This window comes from Takifugu flavidus, unplaced genomic scaffold (genome assembly GCF_003711565.1).
Source record: "Takifugu flavidus isolate HTHZ2018 unplaced genomic scaffold, ASM371156v2 ctg317, whole genome shotgun sequence".
Classification (NCBI taxonomy): domain Eukaryota; kingdom Metazoa; phylum Chordata; class Actinopteri; order Tetraodontiformes; family Tetraodontidae; genus Takifugu; species Takifugu flavidus.
Window position 1 is genome coordinate 1183 of NW_026621950.1, and position 14638 is coordinate 15820.

At 43.1% G+C, this 14638-nt stretch overlaps 1 protein-coding gene and 1 long non-coding RNA gene across 24 annotated transcripts in view; both read left to right on the forward strand.

Annotated features, from left to right (window-relative positions):
- Positions 1–1705: 1705 nt before the first annotated feature.
- Positions 1706–14638, forward strand: part of LOC130520243 (NACHT, LRR and PYD domains-containing protein 12-like) — a 37780-nt gene continuing 24847 nt past the window's right edge. For 14 of the 23 annotated variants that reach the window (XR_008948726.1, XR_008948727.1, XR_008948728.1 and 11 more), the window contains exons 1-5: positions 1769–1908; positions 2778–2950; positions 3061–3234; positions 6244–6411; positions 7552–7653. Coding sequence is in view for 18 of the 23 variants with exons in the window: in XM_057023942.1 (XP_056879922.1) it covers positions 2916–2950; positions 3061–3234; positions 6244–6411; positions 7552–7653 (479 nt within the window). In the remaining 5 variants the exon portion in view is untranslated. Of the gene's footprint in view, positions 1909–2777; positions 2951–3060; positions 3235–4430; positions 5293–6243; positions 6412–7551; positions 7654–7924; positions 8038–8137; positions 9963–14638 lie in introns of those variants that run through there. The other 9 variants (XM_057023947.1, XM_057023960.1, XM_057023946.1 and 6 more) reach the window with 7 other exon arrangements.
- On the forward strand, positions 11337–14087 carry LOC130520245 (uncharacterized). The gene is made up of 3 exons (XR_008948732.1): positions 11337–11351; positions 11657–11830; positions 13949–14087. It is a non-coding gene; the product is annotated as an uncharacterized LOC130520245 (long non-coding RNA).

Sequence of the window (14638 nt, forward strand, 5' to 3'; positions counted from 1 at the left end):
ATTTAAAAGATTGTTTATTTTAGAGGGTGGTGAACTGCAGGAGGTGATAGAAGGCCATAAGATCAGTCTGAAGAGAAGATGTGAAGATGTGACTGAAGGAACTCATGAAGCAGGAAGTGGAACCCTGCTGAACAAGATCTACACTGAGCTCTACATCACTGAGGGACAAAGTGAGGAGGTGGACACACAACATGAGGTGAGACAGCTTGAGAGAACCTCCAAGAAGAACATCCAGGACACTCCAATCAAGTGCCAGGACATCTTCAAAGTCTTATCTGAGCAACAGAGACACATCAGAGTGGTTCTGACCAACGGTGTCGCCGGCGTTGGAAAAACCTTCTCAGTGCAGAAGTTCAGTCTGGACTGGGCAGAAGGTTTGGAGAACCAAGACATCAGTCTGGTGCTTCCGCTCTCATGCAGGGAGCTGAACTTGATCAGAGATGAGCAGCACAGTCTTCTCTCACTGCTTCATGTTTTCCATCCAACATTACAGAAGATCAGAGCAGAAGATCTGACTGTCTGGAAACTTCTGTTCATCTTTGATGGCCTGGATGAAAGCAGGTTTTCACTGGGTTTCAACAAGCATCAGGTCATCTCTGATGTCACACAAGTATCGTCAGTTGGCGTGCTCCTGGTGAACCTCATCCAGGGGAACCTGCTTCCCTCAGCTCTCATCTGGATCACCTCCAGACCTGCAGCAGCCTATCAGATTCCTCCCTCGTGTGTTGACAGGATCACAGAAGTACGAGGCTTCACTGACTCCCAGAAGGAGGAGTACTTCAGGAGGAGGTTCAGTGATGAAGATCTGTCCAAGAGAATCATCTCACACATCAAGGCCTCCAGGAGCCTCCACATCATGTGTCTGATCCCAGTTTTCTGCTGGATCACTGCTATAGTTCTGGAGGACATGATGACCAGAGACCAGAGAGGAGAGCTGCCCCAAACCCTGACTGACCTCTACTCACACTTCCTGAGGGTTCAGATAAAGAGGAAGAAGCAGAAGTATGGAGGAGAGCAGAGACCAGAGGAACTGACTGAGGCTGACAAAGAACTCCTTCTGAAGTTGGGTCGGCTGGCATTTGAACATCTGGAGAAAGGAAACATCATGTTCTACTCAGAAGACCTGAAGCAATGTGGACTGGACGTCTCCGAGTGTCGTCGGTGTACTCAGGAGTTTGTACAGAGATCTTCAAAAGAGAGAGTGTGATCTTGCAGAAATCAGTCTACTGCTTTGTTCATCTGAGCATTCAGGAGTTTCTGGCTGCCGTCTACATGTTCCATTGTTACACCATCAATAAAAGGATTATGGAGTCTTTCCCAAAATATTTGAAACCAAACGACTTTTTCCGGTTTGTTGGGTTGTTAAATTACGATTCAGCCACATCTCTTGATGTCTTCCTCATGAGAGCACTAATGAAATCTCTTGAAAGTAAAAATGGCCACCTGGACTTGTTTGTTCGCTTCCTTCACGGTCTCTCTCTGGAGTCCAATCAGAGGATCTTGGGTGGACTGTTGGATCAGATGGAGAACCATCCAGAAACCATCCAGAAGGTCCTCAACAACCTGAAGGAGGTGAACAGTGATGAAATCTCCCCAGACAGAAGCATCAACATCTTCCACTGTCTGATGGAGATGAAGGATCAGTCAGTGCATCAGGAGATCCAAGAGTTCCTGAAGTCAGAGAAGAAATCAGAGAGGAGACTGTCAGAGATCCACTGTTCAGCTCTGGCCTACCTGCTGCAGATGTCAGAGGAGGTTCTGGATGAGCTGAACCTGCAGCAGTACAACACCTCAGATGAGGGACGACATCGCCTGATTCCAGCTGTGAGGAACTGCAGGAAGTCCGTGTAAGTAAAGATTTTTGGAGCCGGACATCGGCGTTTAAATCAACCGAGTCGATCATGTCAGGTAGCAATACCCCCTCCAGTGGTCATTCCTTCAATTCTTTATTTCCATTGCAGCGTCCATAAATTAAAAAAGAAAAACAACAATTCATTCAGAAATGTTCAACACTGGCTGGATATAAGTTCAAAGGTCAATCCAGACAAACCAACATAAGGCAGGAATAATAGGAGCCACAAGTTAACTGACTATAATGAAATTACTGTCATGTAATTAAATAAGTTTTGTTTGTTTGTATACATCGTATTCAAACAACAGAAAAACACATTTTAACTAATGACACGTGACTATTTTGCTTCATTTGTTCAACGTAAAAACAGCCGGCCTCGTTGGTTTAAATGGGTGTTTTAGGTCTTTGTGGCGGTTCCGTTTGGAGCCTTTATGTGACCCACAAAGTTGTTTGACCCTTTCCACACCCGTTAGGTGGCAACTTCATCACTAGCAACAAAAGGTGCAGTGAAAATGATTTGAAGGAAAACAGGCAGATGTAACAGAAGCTGACGGCAATCGATGCAACCAGAGACTCTGATGTCATCGATCGGATCGCTGAATTAAGACTTGACGCACGATCGTACAAATTGGATGAAATGCAAAATATCCAAAGAGCCGATAAAAAGATAAAAAGATGCACGTTTCTTTAAACCATTTGCCACAATCATTTTAAATATTGAGTAATTATGAGCTGTTCTAAAAAAGACAAATGTTAAGAATAATTCAGTTGCATTTCAGATCTGATGGTCGTTCAAACTGTTGCTCTACGGTGTTGAATTTAGCTTTTCCAGGAAATGAGCTACATTTGTGTTCAGGTAGATTCTCAGATAAGTTGATTAGAAATCCCAAAGTTTGACTCACTATTTTTGTTTCATACACAACAGACTGTCTGATAGTTTTCTTTCAAAGAGTCATTGGGAAGTTGTGGCCTCAGCAATGACGTCAAACCTTCTCATCTACGGGAGCTGAGCTTAAGCAACAACAAAAGCCTGACAGATGCAGTAAAGTTACTGTGTTCTGCAATGATGCATCCAAACTGCAGACTGGAGACGCTCAGGTCAGGAGGCCTCTGTTGGTCTTTTCTAAATTTCTTTACATTTTCTGCTTTTCTCTTCACTTTCAGATTTAGAAATGTGTTTTTATTTGCCCCATTTATTGCTTTTCCAGGCTGTGGTGCTGCAGTTTATCAGAGATCAGCTGTGACTCTCTGGCCTCAGCGCTGAGGTCCAATCCCTCCCATTTGAGAGAACTGGACCTGAGTTGGAACCAGCTGACGGATCCAGCAGTGAAGCTGCTCTGTGGTTTTCTCCAGGATCCTCTCTGTAAGCTGGAGACTCTCAGGTCAGTCAGAGATGATCCAGTACTTTCCCAGGTGTAACTAGTTAGACAATAACTGTTTACATGTTTGATCTTTGTTATAAACGTAGTGTTACAGTTCTCGGAAAAAAGACCACACAGGATAGATTTGCAGTATTAAATTGGTTGTGGAAATCTGTCCCATGTGAGGATGGTCATCAATGACTAGAAAGGAAGTATCAGTTGTAGATTTGTCTTGTTTTATTTTAGGCTGGCCACAAAACCGCCCAAACATTCAGACCAATCAAAAAAGGTTCTTCCTGTCTTTTAAAGATCAGAAGGAAAACTAGAAAACCCCAAAAGAAAGCTGCTGCAGTGTGCCATGCCCCTTCTCTACTGAGAAAACCCATCCCAAAAAAGAGAAAAGCCCAAGTGTGAAGTGAGCACCCTGTTAAACCTTGGTACCGAAAGCCTGCAATCGTTCTCATCTTAGGTGGCTTCATTCCAGCCAGAAGCCCAAACCTGCCTCCCTCTTAAAGGGGCAGCAGGTCAGTCCAACCACAGAAACCTTCATGAAGATCTGAAGCTTTCAGCATCCACAATTGTTGCACCTCACTTCGATTGGAGTCCAAATCAGAAGTCAACAAGTTGATTCTACACCGATTCTACACAATGCAACCATTTTAAGAATGTTTCCATGCATAAGTTTTCACACATTTTTATATAAATCTGTTTGTTCATCGCCTCCTTCTTTTTTTAATGATCATTAAAGAAAATGACCTTATTGAGTTTTTCTCCTCACAAATATGACTTTCTATGAACGATGCAATAAATGCAGCTTCCAATCTAAGACAATATGGAAGTACGTGTATATAATAGTAGTGGAAGTAGTTCATAAAATAATACATTTTCTCTTCTCATCGAATCTTTCTATGTTATTAAAGTAAAACCTGCTCTTAGTCAACATCTAAGACATCAACCAACCAAAAATCCTAATTTTATATAATCTAATATAAAACAGTAGAGAAGACTCTTTCTGCAGAGACACTGGTGGCAGGAATGCAGAAGTATCACTTGCTCAACTTGGAAGGTGGAGCATAAACCACCAGCTGAGAAGGTCCTCAGCGAGAGGAAGTGGTGGAGAACCATGAAACTTGCTAAGTTCCACCTCAGCTCTTCAAACCAGCTATTCAAACTATATAATTTAGTGCGTTTTAAAATGTAAAAAAGCTGAGAAGAATTAAGTTTCGGATATTGTTGGTGTGGCCCTCTGACACAATTCAGGTTTCTCATGATCGACTTGAACCAATCAACCTCATGGCTGCACACTGACCTCTGACCCCACTGACGCTCTCCTCTCTTATATTGATAGCTTATTATAATTAACACGATTTAAATGATGTCTGCCTTGTCTCTCCTCTACCTGTCCTCCCCCTTCTCCTCCTCTCTCCCTACCCACCCCCCCATCAGCAGGAGGGTCCCCCCCCCCCCCATATGAGCCTGGTCCTGCTCAAGGTTTCTTCCTGTTAAAGGGGAGATTTTCCTGTTGATTGTTAGGGATCAGGCCCTGGGATTCTGCATAGCACCAAGTTTGACTAAACAGACATTACAAATAAAGATGATTTGATTTGATCTGAAATAAAAGAACTGCGCCTGAAAATGAAGTAGAAGCAATAAAAACCCAACACCAGCGAAGCTTTCGAAGAATCTCAGATATTGATGAAAAATTCTGGAAATCATGATGGAGAGATATTTTTCTCATGGCTCAAATTCCACAGCTATTAAGTGATTAAATGGATTTAATGGTGGTATTCTGGAGTCCACAATTCCAGGTGAAGTTACACTGGGGAACAATTTGAAAATATCCTGTTGAGGTTTTTTTATTTAATTGTTCTGATTAAAAATAAAATTGGCACGCTGATTCCAAAATTACAGTCATTCCCCCCCAGCCCGTCAAGTTTTGAAAGCTTCTCCTCCAGATAAGCAAATTTCCCCTAATGAGCTGTTTGCAGAGATCACAGTTGACACAGCGAAAATGACAGTTCTCAACTTCGGGCTCCATCCTGACTGACCGAGCCCTGATGGAAAACCTCTAATATTCAGGTAGCATTTGGTTCTTTCACTGCTGTCGTCTCGAATCAATGTTCCGCTGCGAGATGCGGCTTAATAACCTGCGTGTTCGCAATGAGCGTGCGCGTATTTCGGACGCACATTGCGGCTGGTCGACGGGAATGTTGTGACGGATGATCAAACTTTGTACCGTGTTTCCTCTAACTGCGTTTTCCGCTAACCCTGAGCCAAAATCTTAGAAGTTGAGGAAGCACATTTTAATACTCACAATAAGTCGACAATATTATTTGCAGTTAGTGGAAAAATCCACCGAAAGAGGGACACAAACGCGAAAGTTTTAGCCTCCTCTCTTTGTCCCTCCACCAGGGGGACAATCAATCCTTTATTTAAAAAAGGAGAGTATGTAAAGAGGTAGAGATCAAGGCATTCCATTTTTTGTTTTAACAACTGGTTCTTTGTGGAATATGAATTTGTTATTATGGATTTATGAAATTTGTTCTGTTTTGAATGAAGCAGTCAAGAAAACGAAACGAAACCTAAACCCATCGTGTTTTCATATTTTTGGTCCTGTGGTCAGATAAGATTAGTCTGAGCAGAATTGGGTGTTTTTTAGCCCTTTGCTGTGTGTCATCTATTCACAACCTCCAGTCACTGTTAGTGTGCAAATGAGCCAAGACGAAGCTCGAGAATGTAGTGTCAGATTTCCGCGTGGATCTTGGAGAGGTCAAGAAAAATATCAAAATGCCTCCAAAATGATGGCACCAGGCGCAGGTGTAATGTGGAAAATTGGTCTGTGATGAGTGGCTTTGTCAGCAATTCCATGCCAGAGAAGCATGTTGGGCTGCTTGACTTCTGTTGGGTTGTGTCAACTTGATGCATCACTTCTGAGATATTGACACACCTTTTTCCTGAGGCTGGCTCCAATGCTGCCAACACACCTAGCCTGAAAATCATGTTCTTTAATCTTATTTTCTGTGTCAGCAGACTGTTCCTGCTTAACCATTTAGACTCACATTTAAAAATGAGCGAATGTGTGATGGAAGAGGAAGAGAGAGCAAAGTCCGTAGTGTCCAGCTGTGTGTCCATGAAGAGCGACAGGTCCAAAGAGCAACCTTTCAACTTCGGTATTGGACCTCAAGGCTCACCTTTAAAGTAAGGTTTTCTGAACCACATAACTCTGCCTTAGAACATTTCACAACCATACAAAACATCATTTTGTAGGTATTAGCCTCTATTATCGTGAAAAATGAAATCAGCCAGGCGCTTAAAATGAAACGGTGCACCAACATGTCAGGTGTTCGCTCCCATTAATTTCCATGTTAATTTTAGTGTGGTATATCTTTTAAAACTGAAAATTGGTTCTGTTTTTAACTGGTCATTTCTCCTACATGGGTTAACATCATCTCACAAAAATTCATAGGCATATATTTTAAAGTTTCCCAACAATATCCATCATTGCAGAGTGCTACAGCTCTCCATTTAGATACGGATGGGTAAGACATGGCAGGTCTGTGCAGCTTGTTCTGCCACACTGTTCCACCACATGTCATGAAAATTCATTAAAAAGTCTATTTATAAGGCTCCTGGTTCTAATAAAGAGTGTGATCTTCCAGAAATCAGTCTACTGTTTGTTCATCTGAGCATTCAGGAGTTTCTGGCTGCCGTCTACATGTTCCACTGTTACACCATCAAGAATAAAAGGATTATGGAGTCTTTCCGAAAATATTCGAAACCAAACCCCTTTTTCCAGTCTCTTAGGTTGTTAAATAACGATACAGTCCTGACTAGTATGTTTATGTAGCACTAAATAATTTATTGGCTGAGCTGAAGACAGTCCTTTCACCATGTTGGCCTGTGGAAAACCAGTGTTGTCGGGCCCGATGGACCAGCGTCCCCGTCGTTGCCGGACCACCGTTGGTTTTTTGGGATCAAAGTGGGGGTGTTTCCTGTATCCGGTTCTCCTCACGGATCCATGACTACAACATGTTGCTGCAAGTGCAGAGACGTTTGCTCTGGAAAGAACTTTAGAGCACATTCAGTGCTGCAGGATGAGGGGCTGGAAAAGGTGCCAGTTCTTTTCTCACTGCAGGGAACAGTTAAAAAAGCCGCCTAAACTCTGAAAAGATGAAAATTATACAGATACATCATTGTTTTATTGATTCAGCTGTTATTCAGAATGTATTAGAAATGTTCCTGTTTGATAAAAATGCAGTGAATTGGGATTATTTATCTACAACCTCAACAGATTATTTACCTTCATCAGTCTCATCACAATTTCTGATGTTTCCTCAGGATGGACGAGGACAGAGCAGAGTCCACAGTGCCCAGCTGTGTGTCCCTGAAGAGTGACCGGTCCATAGGTAGAATAATAGACTTCAGAAGTTCAGACAAAATGTAAGAAAACTAAAGCATGATGATGTGTTTGTGTGCCAGCTGTTAGTCACATTAACAGCAGCAGGTTGTGAGTTTATTATTGGAGATGTTTAACACTTAAACCTCATACAGTCATATAGTTACATACTTAATGTGAATATTGTTGATTAGAAACAAGAATCATGTTTAAAACTGAAAGATGAATTCAGACATAAATGCTGGAACAATATTGAGTCTTGATCAGGTTTTTTGATCCTATAAATCAAATGACTAATAGAGATGTGTTTCATAGTGAGAGGGGGGAGCACATCCTATCAAACTGGGACCAGTCAGCTCCACCAGGAGAGTCCTCTTGTTCACAATCTGGAAGCAGATCTGGAGATGCTGAAATGAAGCCCAAACAAAGTAAAACTGTTCAATATAAAATTGAACTTGTGATGTCATGAATTTGTAGTTGTGTTGATGATTTATGATAGATGGAAATCATTGGTTTATTTATTTTCAGGAGGTGATCTGCAGGAGGTGATAGAAGGTCATAAGATCAGTCTGAAGAGAAGATGTGAACATGTGACTGAAGGAACTAATGAAGCAGGAAGTGGAACCCTGCTGAACAAGATCTACACTGAGCTCTACATCACTGAGGGACAAAGTGAGGAGGTGGACACACAACATGAGGTGAGACAGCTTGAGAGAACCTCCAAGAAGAACATCCAGGACACTCCAATCAAGTGCCAGGACATCTTCAAAGTCTTATCTGAGCAACAGAGACACATCAGAGTGGTTCTGACCAACGGTGTCGCCGGCGTTGGAAAAACCTTCTCAGTGCAGAAGTTCAGTCTGGACTGGGCAGAAGGTTTGGAGAACCAAGACATCAGTCTGGTGCTTCCGCTCTCATGCAGGGAGCTGAACTTGATCAGAGATGAGCAGCACAGTCTTCTCTCACTGCTTCATGTTTTCCATCCAACATTACAGAAGATCAGAGCAGAAGATCTGACTGTCTGGAAACTTCTGTTCATCTTTGATGGCCTGGATGAAAGCAGATTTTCACTGGATTTCAACAAGCATCAGGTCATCTCTGATGTCTCACAAGTATCGTCAGTTGAGGTGCTCCTGGTGAACCTCATCCAGGGGAACCTGCTTCCCTCAGCTCTCATCTGGATCACCTCCAGACCTGCAGCAGCCTATCAGATTCCTCCCTCGTGTGTTGACAGGATCACAGAAGTACGAGGCTTCACTGACTCCCAGAAGGAGGAGTACTTCAGGAGGAGGTTCAGTGATGAAGATCTGTCCAAGAGAATCATCTCACACATCAAGGCCTCCAGGAGCCTCCACATCATGTGTCTGATCCCAGTTTTCTGCTGGATCACTGCTATAGTTCTGGAGGACATGATGACCAGAGACCAGAGAGGAGAGCTGCCCCAAACCCTGACTGACCTCTACTCACACTTCCTGAGGGTTCAGATAAAGAGGAAGAAGCAAAAGTATGGAGGAAAGCAGAGACCAGAGGAACTGACTGAGGCTGATAAAGAACTCCTTCTGAAGTTGGGTCGGCTGGCGTTTGAACATCTGGAGAAAGGAAACATCATGTTCTACTCTGAAGACCTGGAGCGATGTGGACTGGACGTCTCCGAGGTGTCGGTGTACTCAGGAGTCTGTACAGAGATCTTCAAAAGAGAGAGTGTGATCTTCCAGAAATCAGTCTACTGCTTTGTTCATCTGAGCATTCAGGAGTTTCTGGCTGCCGTCTACATGTTCCACCGTTACACCAGGAAAGACACAGTGGTTATAAATCAGTTCCTAAAATATTCGAAACCAAACAACTTTTCCAGGATTACATGGTTGTTGACAAATTACGATCCAGTCACATCTCTTGATGACTTCCTCATGAGAGCACTAATGGAATCTCTTGAAAGTAAAAATGGCCACCTGGACTTGTTTGTTCGCTTCCTTCATGGTCTCTCTCTGGAGTCCAATCAGAGGATCTTGGGTGGACTGTTGGATCAGACGGAGAACCATCCAGAAACCATCCAGAAGGTCCTCAACAACCTGAAGGAGGTGAACAGTGATGAAATCTCCCCAGACAGAAGCATCAACATCTTCCACTGTCTGACGGAGATGAAGGATCAGTCAGTCCATCAGGAGATCCAAGAGTTCCTGAAGTCAGAGAAGAAATCAGAGAGGAGACTGTCAGTGCTCCACTGTTCAGCTCTGGCCTACCTGCTGCAGATGTCAGAGGAGGTTCTGGATGAGCTGAACCTGCAGCAGTACAACACCTCAGATGAGGGACGACGTCGCCTGATTCCAGCTGTGAGGAACTGCAGGAAGGTCGTGTAAGTAAAGATTTTTGGGGCCGGACATCGGCGTTTAAATCAACCGAGTGGATCATGTCAGGTAGCAATACCCCCTCCAGTGGTCATTCCTTCAATTCTTTGTTTCCATTGCAGCGTCCATAAATTAAAAAAGATAAACAATTCATTCAGAAATGTTCAACACTGGCTGGATATAAGTTCAAAGTTCAATCCAGACAAACCAACATAAGGCAGGAATAATAGGAGCCACAAGTTAACTTACTATAATGAAATTACTGTCATGTAATTAAATAACTTTTGTTTGTTTGTATACATCGTATTCAAACGACAGAAAAACACATTTTAACTAATGACACGTGACTATTTTGCTTCATTTGTTCAACGTAAAAACAGCCGGCCTCGTTGGTTTAAATGGGTGTTTTAGGTCTTTGTGGCGGTTACGTTTGGAGCCTTTATGTGACCCACAAAGTTGTTTGACCCTTTCCACACCCGTTAGGTGGCAACTTCATCACTAGCAAAAAAAGTTGCAGTGAAAATGATTTGAAGGAAAACAGGCAGATGTAACAGAAGCTGACGGCAATCGATGCAACCAGAGACTCTGATGTCATCGATCGGATCGCTGAATTAAGACTTGACGGACGATCGTACAAATTGTATGAAATGCAAAATATCCAAAGAGCCGATAGATAGATAAAAAGATGCACGTTTCTTTAAACCATTTGCTATAATCATTTTAAATATTGAGTAATTATGAGCTGTTCTAAAATAGGACAAATGTTAGAAATAATTCAGTTGCATTTCAGATCTGATGGTCGTTCAAACTGTTGCTCTACGGTGTTGAATTTAGCTTTTCCAGGAAATGAGCTACATTTGTGTTGAGGTAGATTCTCAGATAAGTTGATTAGAAATCCCAAAGTTTGACTCACTATTTTTGTTTCATACACAACAGACTGTCTGATAGTTTTCTTTCAAAGAGTCATTGGAAGTTGTGGCCTCAGCAATGACGTCAAACCCTTCTCATCTACGGGAGCTGAGCTTAAGCTGGACCCAAAGCCTGACAGATGCCGCAGTAAGTTACTGTCTTCTGCAATGATGCATCCAAACTGCAGACTGGAGACGCTCAGGTCAGGAGGCCTCTGTTGGTCTTTCCTAAATTTCTTTTTTCATTTTCTGCTTTTCTCTTCACTTTCAGATTTAGAAATGTGTTTTTATTTGCCCCATTGATTGGTTTTCCAGGTTGAGCAGCTGCAGTTTATCAGAGATCAGCTGTGACTCTCTGGCCTCGGCGCTGAGGTCCAATCCCTCCCATCTGAGAGAACTGGACCTGAGTAGTAACCAGCTGAAGGATCCAGCAGTAAAGCAGCTCTGTGGTTTTCTGCAGGATCCTCTCTGTAAGCTGGAGACTCTCAGGTCAGCTTTCTTTTATCTTCGACATAACAACTAAACAAAAAGGCTTCAAGATAAACTCCATTGACTTTTGGAGAAGAGAAGTGTAGTATGAATTTAAATGAGCCATTGAAAGTCAATTTTATAGATACTTTTTAACTATGTTGTTGCTGTAATATCCCAGTTTATCAGTGGGGGGCCAGAGCTCTCCTGACTCCAAGGGCCCTGATTAAATAATGAAATAAAATGAAATAATGATTTTGAGCAAGTGTAATATGACTTTTCCTCCTCCAATAAGAGATCATTTCTTGCCATGATTCCTTATCCAGACTGAGTGACTGCAGTTTATCAGAGATCAGCTGTGACTCTCTGGCCTCGGCGCTGAGGTCCAATCCCTCCCATCTGAGGGTTCTGGAGCTGAGCTACAACCAGCTAAAGGATCCAGGAGTGAAGCTGCTCTGTGGTTTTCTCCAGGATCCTCTCTGTAAGCTGGAGACTCTCAGGTCAGTCAGAGATGATCCAGTACTTTCCCAGGGGTAACTAGTTAGACAATAACTGTTTACATGTTTGATCTTTGTTATAAACGTAGTGTTACAGTTTTTGGAAAAAGACCACACAGGATAGATTTGCAGTATTAAATTGGTTGTGGAAATCTGCCCCATGAGGATGGTCATCAATGACTAGAAAGGAAGTACCAGTTGTAGATTTGTCTTGTTTTATTTTAGGCTGGCCACAAAACCGCCCAAACATTCAGACCAATCAAAAATGGTTCTTCCTGTCTTTTAAAGATCAGAAGGAAAACTAGAAAACCCCAAAAGAAAGCTGCTGCAGTGTGCCATGCCCCTTCTCTACTGAGAAAACCCATCCCAAAAAAGAGAAAAGCCCAAGTGTGAAGTGAGCACCCTGTTAAACCTTGGTACCGAAAGCCTGCAATCGTTCTCTTCTTAGGTGGCTTCATTCCAGCCAGAAGCCCAAACCTGCCTCCCTCTTAAAGGGGCAGCAGGTCAGTCCAACCACAGAAACCAATGTTTTATGGCAGCACTGAGCTTGCAGTGGGGCAATCAAACACACTGTGGGGGGGCTCTCTTTCCTTTTCTCATCTGGAGAACAAGTGACACCAGCTGCCAATCATTGTTGGAGAAATGTGCAGTCAGGGGAACTATGCGCCCAGACTATAGCCACCCTTCCAGCATCCAGCAGTGTCTAAAACCTTTGATTTGGTTTCACCAGAGAGTGTAGGGATTGCAGGGTCGCTGCAGCATCGCCCACAAGCTCTCAGGAGTGGGTCGCTTTGTCCCAACTCCTGACAAGAGTTGAGTTATTGAGAAATGTGGTCTCACAAACTTGGAAGGTATTTTGACCCACACACACTTTACATACGGTGTAGATCTTGTCCAACCGCCCTGAAAGAACCCAAAATACGAACATACGGCAGATAAGCCGGTGCAGGACGAGAGGTTTGTTGCTTGTAAGCTGTGTTTGCACTTAAATGACAGATATCACAGAAAAAGAGCTCATCAATAACTGTAAATGAGCCAGACTTGCTGGTCAAACCAGGCTTTTGTAGGAAATCTGGCCTCCTTTTAAGTTTTTTAAATGCATTTCTTTAAACTCTTAGAACACAGAGGAACTCTTGTATTGGGGGCAGAAAAGGTACATTTTTATCTGGTAAAATTCAGTCAAAAGAGCATTAAAAGCATGAATAAACTGAATCATGTAGATTCTAATGACATAAGCTGGAGCTCCTACAGTTACAGCCCATAATGAGACTGCAACTGTTTCTGTGAAAGTGAACTTTTATACAGTTTACATTCTGCAGATTTTTGTCAAATTTCAATGCAAACATTCACGTTAATCGATATAATAGAAATCTGTTACATCATGGATCAGTCAGTAATCTTGGACAACAGCAACGTTTAATCCTGGATCACTGCTCGATATATTTAAATGAACAAAGACAGCTGATACTGATTTAAGGCAGAATTTGTGCATTTTGATGATCACATTCATCGGATTTTTAACCACTGATGGAAACATATTGATTCATTTAAATCAGGGGTGTCAAAGTCAAATGGACGGAGGGCCAAATAAAAAATGTAGCTCCAAGCCGAGGGCCAGACTGATCGAATGTTCATTTAAAAATTTTAAAATGACGAGTGCAGGGGTCACCAACCTTTTTGAAACCGAGACTTACTTCCTGGGTACTGAAAAATGTGAAGGGCGACCAGTTTGATACACACTTCTGAAATAGCCAATTTGCTCAATTTACCTTTAACTAAATGTCATTATTAATACCGTATTGGCCCGAATATAAGACGCTGTTTTTTGCATTGAAATAAGACTGAAAAAGAGGGGGTCGTCTTATAATCAGGGTCGTCTTATATTCGGGCCAATACGGTGGATCCAGTCCATTCGGGCCTCAGTCCGACCGGGAGCTCAGGACGAAGCTAATGCTGGTGCAGAACTGGACCTTACTGGTCTGACAATGTTCAAAATAAATTAAAAATACATTAAATATATCAGTCGGTGCACAATGAATTTGACACGGTTCTGCTTTATCGGTTGAATGAGTGACATTGAATAATTTATTGATCTAATCAAGTGTTACTCTTTGTTTCCAGCACCTTCGCAACAGGAAAAAATACATTTCACATTGGAGATGTGGAACCAGAGAAGGATCCAAACGCTGCGGAATAGGCTTCCTCCTCAAATGGGGTGAAATCCGTAAATGTCTGGTCATGGGCGAAGTCGCGGCCCAGGCTTTGGTCGGCCGGGTCCATTTCCCCACTGTCTTGTCTTTCTCGCTCCTCCTGTGAGGGATGAAGGTGAAGAGTGGGAATAGAAGAAATTCTGCTGAGCCAAGAGAACTTGTTGACCACCTCACCTCGGGGCTTCCCATTAAAAACTCTACGAGGGAGCTGGATCTCTCTCGGGTCTGGACCCCCTCCAGGATCTTATACACCATCGACCGGCAGAACTTTTCCGTCACTGTCTTTTCCAGCCTTGTCTGTTTGTGCGACAAGAACGGGGTGAAAATGGACCGGCGGGATGGGAAAAACCCTGAAAGGCTCAAAGGCTTTGATCATACGACACCTCCAGGTGGCGCCGGAGCTCTGCCGTCCTGTCCTCGGACACAGCGAAGCCCATGAGCGTCACCTGCACCGAGGCCCCCTGCAACAACACCGGGTTGGTTGACAAGCGCCCCGTCACTCAGGGTGGCGTGCGCGGCCCGGACCTGGTAGTTGGTTGAGTTTCCTGTCCATTGAGCCAGTTGACCACAGAACCTCTGGGCTGGAACTGGAGGGTCGGTC